General features: G+C 35.1%; 1 protein-coding gene across 1 annotated transcript; it reads right to left on the reverse strand.

Annotated features, from left to right (window-relative positions):
- Nucleotides 1–240: 240 nt before the first annotated feature.
- On the reverse strand, nucleotides 241–1,880 carry LOC145003059 (uncharacterized). Its single transcript, XM_078962211.1, has 5 exons — nucleotides 1,586–1,880; nucleotides 1,346–1,516; nucleotides 766–1,233; nucleotides 554–672; nucleotides 241–453 (listed from the first exon to the last, which is right to left on the reverse strand). The coding sequence occupies exons 1-5, from the start codon at nucleotides 1,878–1,880 to the stop codon at nucleotides 241–243; spliced, it is 1,266 nt and encodes a 421-aa protein (XP_078818337.1).
- Nucleotides 1,881–6,009: the final 4,129 nt, after the last annotated feature.

The raw sequence follows: 6,009 nt of genomic DNA on the forward strand, positions 1-6,009 counted from the left end.
TATTCATAAACGTTTACATATTCAGGTCATAAAGCATCATACAAAGTCCAAAATAAGTTTTGTAAGATCAAACTTTTGATTGTTCACAGGCTTCTACTCTTTATCTCCGCATTCTTCCATGATGTGAACTCCATCCGATTCATAATCAACTTCTTCAGATACTTCCTCCTCACTACCTGACGCAAAATCTTCATCTAAAAGTTCTCTTGTTCTTGAACTTTGTCCGAGTTCATCGGTTCCTTAACCATCACCAACTATGCCAACTCCATCTTCATCACAATCACCACAATCAACAATCCATTCTTGAGCCGTGTGACTATCATTAGCTAATAGCATTTCCATATTCCTTTCTTTTCTCTTTTTGTTTTTTTCCATCAAATTAGCATTAAATTGGACATAAACAAAATTCTTCATTTTACTTGCATCCAACCTATTTCTTTTCTTCGTGTGAATCTACAAACGTAAAAAAAAATAAATGGTAAAAAATATACAATATTATGATATAAAATTATAATTCAAATAAATTGCTTAAATTTGATGTTTGAATTCTAACCCCTTCGAAGGTGCTCCAATTCCTTTCACATCCAGATGAACTACTAGTCAAAGAAAGAATTCTTATTGCAATCTTTGTCAAATGAGGAGTTGCTCCACCAAACGTACCCCACCAAGTTGCTATGATTTTTAAACATAAATCACATTATTAAATTCATAAATTGATAAATATGAATTTCTATAAAATAATTAAACAAAAGTAAAATTTTTTACTCGGATCATAGTCACAGTCATTAACTTCACATGCTTTAACTGCAAGTTCTCGACCAAATCTATCCATTTTTTTCTTGTACTTTGGCAACTCAATAGTCACGACTTGCTTTTGCACCTCTAAATCTCCGGCAAATAATGTATCAAAAAACTCAAGAACCACATCCATCACTTCGGGATCATGTTGGAGTTGCGGATCCTTATAATGATAATAAGGATTTAGAAGATAAGTCGTCAAATGCAATTTTGAATCTAGTCTACCTTTCATTTTCTTTGATATGATATTTATGATAGGCTCATATGCTTTTTTGTTACCGCCTAAAGCATCAATGATTTCTTTTTTTGGTTTTTTAATCTCACCATAAACAAAACCCATCGAAGGCTTCCAATCCGCATCAACCATACGAAGAACTTTCACCAAAGGAGAAAACACCTTTAAGCAAAGTGCCACACCCGCCCAAAATGTGGAACCTGTCACCAATGTATGACTAGATCTCCCTTTAACTGCATTTGAAAATTTACATTCTTCCCATTCGTTGCTAGAGAACATATGCCTTAGTTGCTCTTTTTTTTTCAGACAAACTTTGTAATGTTAGATAGGCGGAAGCAAATCTTGTGACACCCGATCGGATGATATCCCTTTTGTTAGTGAATTTTCTCATCATAGATAATGTTTTGTGGTGGGCATAAATGAAGATGGTTAGTTGCTTTGCTTGATCTAAAATTTTCTTGAACCTTGGAAGCCCACCAATACCTTCAAAAAATAATCACGATTAAAAACACAAATAGAATTATAAAACACAATAAATAAAATTACAAATACCTTCAAGCATAAGGTTAATGGTATGTGTCGCAGATGATGTCCAGAATATCTTTGGTCTTTTCTCTTTTAGCAACTTTGCGGCTCCCATGTTATTCGTGGCATTATCGGTTACTATTTGAACAACATGTTCGGGACCAACTTCTTGAATGCAAGATTCCACATACTCATATATATGTTGACTTGTATGTGCTTCATCCGAACATTCTTTTGAAGATAAAAAAACGGTACCCATCTTTGAATTGACACATAAATTCATAATGCTCCTCCTCTTTCTATCAGACCAAGCATCCGTCATAATCGAGCATCCATCTTGTTTCCATTCTTCTTCATTTTTTTCACTAATTTTTTTGTTCTTTCAACTTCTTTTTTTAAAATTGTGTTACTCAACTCATACCTAGTAGGAGTTGGAAGCCCGGTTCCATATTGGTCGATTACCTCCACCATCATTTTAAAGCTATCCTTTTCGAAGGCATGAAAAGGAATTGCACACTCATATGCCCACCTACCAATGAAACTTTTCACAGTTGATATTCTTTGTTTCCGAATAGCATTGTTAATATCAACTTTTTTGCCTTTTCCCGACTTCAAAGATTCTTTGGGGTTTATGTGTTTGCAAAGTTATCCATCGGGCCTATAACATATGGTTCCCTCAAGCTCCCAAAATTATTCTCTATTTCATCCGTGTCTATACTAATGTTTTCATTAGTATCAAATCTCACCCCCGATCTTAACGCTTCATCATGTGCTTGTTTTCCCTTCTTTTTTTTAACTTTCCTTCATTGATAGCATCTCGACATCTCAACTGATCATCTTTGGTAGACTTTTGACATGGAGCTACATTTCCTTTCACATGAGCAATATGTTGTTTCATTCTTGAAGCTCCCCCACTATAAACTTTTCCACACAATGTACACTTCAATTTATCCAAGTTTGTAGGATCTGGGCAAATAGCAAATTCCCAAGCAATATCATTTGAATTCCTCTAAACCAATAGCTGTTGAATCCATTAATTGTGTAGTTGAATTTTTAGATGCCATTAACAACCTTTAATCTATGAAAATTTGAAAGAAGTGGTAGTTAGACATGGGTAGAAAATAACTTGAAATAACCTTTAATCTGTGTAAAGGAGTGTAATCTGGAATGAAACAGGCATGAAAAAGCTGGAATGAAACATGGGAAAAAATTAGGATTGAAACAAGGGCAAAATGGTCCAGCTTGTATGATCACTTATGAAACAGGGGAAAAAATCAAAACACAGGAAAGGAATCAACAGATTGAATCCCGAATCCGGAATCAAAACAGGGGCAAAAATCAGGGAAAAACTTACCGATGACAGCTGGTCAAAGTCAATTGTGAGAAATCCCGAATCCGGAATCAACAGATTGAATTGTTTGGACTCGAAGGGGTGGTCGGAATACATTGCAGGGATGATTAGAAATCACGATAATCACACTGATACAACACAATCATCAGGACATAAGTTGAATAACAATTAAATCGCAAAAATCAGAAACATACCTGCGAGTGCGAATCTGCGATGCGTCGTCGTCCCATGTGTTGGAGTCCGATGGTTAATGCTGTAGCCGGAATCGCTAAACCCTTGTCGCCGGAGTCTGATGGAGAATGTTGTAGTCGATCACTGGAGAAGAGAACGAGATGAAGGAGGCGCAAAAAAAACAAGATGAAGTTGTATTTCTTTTAGTCGATTAGGTTAAGAAAAAATGTTTAATTTTGCCTTTTTCTAGTTGACTTATGTTGACCTATTTTGACCGCCTAGACCACCATTTTCCGCCTTTGACCGTCGTTGAACGATTCCGATTAATTCCAACGCCTATCAAAAATCCTATACAGTTTACCTCCGCCAAGCGCCTAGGCGGCCGATTTTTACAACACTGATATATATATATATATATATATATATATATATATATATATATATATATATATATATATATATATATATATATATATATATAAGAGTAAAGTCAGTCTTACTGTTAGTAGGCCTTATTCACGAAGCCGGTCTATAAGAGGGGGGGGGGATATAAGGTTACTACCTATAAAATGGCAGTTTAATGGGTGTCCACTATCACCCACCACTTCCTTCACTGGTGGAGGTTTGTTAGCTGAACGGGTAGGATAGGACTCTAATTATCCTTTCAATAAAAGTATAATCATAAATATAAAGTAACTAGATACTTATAAATTCCAAAATTTTAGTGACTTAGGAAAATGTGAATATGGTGCTAACCCATGAAATTGCACTTTGCACCTTGTTAAGCCGTTAGTGGAGCGTGTGTGGTTAACCGACACACTAATCAGGACTGACAGTGCATGGAAAAGGGTAGCTTGATGTTAATCATAGATCAATAGAACGTTTGTGGTTAATTGGCACATTGATTAGGTGGTTGTAAAATTGTGTGTAACAAGCTAATTTGCATGGTTATTCACACCTTCTTTGTGATCCTCAACATCCTAGTCACAAACCTGAAGGGCACAATCAAGATTTAAACATGGTATTGAATAGTTCAATGAATCTCAAAAGATCTAGGAGTTTCAATTCACTTAAAACCAAAAATTATTTTTCGTTTTTCATGGTGGAAATTGGTAAATCATCATTTACCTACCTTAAAATATTTTGCAGTTTGGATTACGACATCCCTCTTCTAAATTGTAAAATATTGTGTGAGGGTCATAGCCTTAATATTTCATTTGGGTGTTATATTAAGGACTAAAATCAACTAAACTTGAATTTCTCCTATTTGTAGATGTCTAGTTTATACAACTATGGTCTTCCCAAATCTTTTAATCCCTTCTTCGTGTTGTATTGGAACTTCACTTCCTCCACCTCCTCCAATAATTCTCCCTGACCCATAACTTTTAGGTCACTCTAAGCCCTATTGGTAGGAAGGAAAGTATGTATGTGCTCACATCTTGGAGATGAAGTTACATACTAACAAGCTGGGAGAGTTGGGTGTCGTGTTCCTAAGGAAGTTGGTTAGGTTCTTTAATCACTTCCCGAGTCATACAGTGAGTTCATTAAGGACTACTATGTGATAGACCACGACATGAACCTTATTGATCTTTCCTATTTGCTTGTTGCTGCTGAATCAGCAATGATTTGGCAAACTAGAAAATAAAATTTGATTGGAGGATCTACTCCTTAAACTTCCATGGACATTGGCAATGGCAGCATTGGAAGTCCAGAAGCTTTCTCTTCCCAATGGAAGGGGAACGGCCATAGTCAACCCGGTTGACCAAATAGTAAAGAAGAGGGCTAAGTCTAAAAGATCACAAGGAGTCCATATGTTTCTGTTGCCAAGAGATGAGGCATTAGTTGCGAAGCTGCCATATTAACCTGAAATACCACAAGGATGGTAAAGTCAAAGCTTGACTCTACTTCCGGTAAGTCTATTGTCTCACTCTGTTAACCTCCTATTTGGAGATTTTTAATACATGATGTTACTAGGTCACGACTTGATGTTTTGTAGAATTGAAGAATAGAGAGGAAGATTAAGAGTAAGAGCATGCTGAGTCTGATCACGATGAAATGGATTTCGATCACATGATTTGATGACCAGATTCTTGAGTTGTTGCTTAAGAGTTATGATAAATTGCTTAGGAATAGATAACAACATTTTTCCACTTGTATTTGCATTATAAGGATAAGTTTTCTTCAATTTTACAAATAAATAAAAATTTTGAAATTTATCTTATTTTAAAATTTCCTTACAATGGCATTTGTGAAAAATTGTTGTTTGTATATTTCCATTCATAGCAATATTGGAAACATGAATTTGATTCTTTCGTTTGTGGTGGTGTAAAAATTTACCAAATAAGGAAAGATTCTCATCATCTAAGTTTCAATTGGAAAGAAACATGGAATCATGCAACTTGTATTGTATGATGAAAGATATTCTTCATCTTTGAGAAATTAAGTCTAATTCCTGGATCACATGTATACGTGAGTCAAGTGAAGGACTAAGGGATCGAGTGCACATTCTTGTGCACTGGTCAAGTCCACCACAAAGAATGAAAAGACTATTCGTCATTATTTACTAAAGTTTAGCAAATATGGTTATTCTTAAAACTTTAAGTATAATTCTGAAACATTGGAAAAGTTTCAATGTATGACAGAACGAATGAGAAAAATCAAATTAGGCAGAAAGATAAAAGTTTCTCCAATCTAAAAATATGGGAGAGTACTTTAGTATTATGTTTTATGATCATCTTAATGATTATGGGAAACCATATCATAATTAATCCTCTAAGGATATCTTAGTGCATTTGTATGGCTAAGAAGAGAAATCATGAATTGTTGAAATGGTGAAATCGAGAAGATGAGTCATACTTCATTCCAAATCGAGTCTTAGAGTAATACTCCAAGATTGTAACCTTGAGTGACGTAATCGTAAGAAGGTTTG

Source organism: Lactuca saligna, chromosome 6 (assembly GCF_052625555.1).
Source record: "Lactuca saligna cultivar CGN05327 chromosome 6, ASM5262555v1, whole genome shotgun sequence".
NCBI classification, from domain to species: domain Eukaryota; kingdom Viridiplantae; phylum Streptophyta; class Magnoliopsida; order Asterales; family Asteraceae; genus Lactuca; species Lactuca saligna.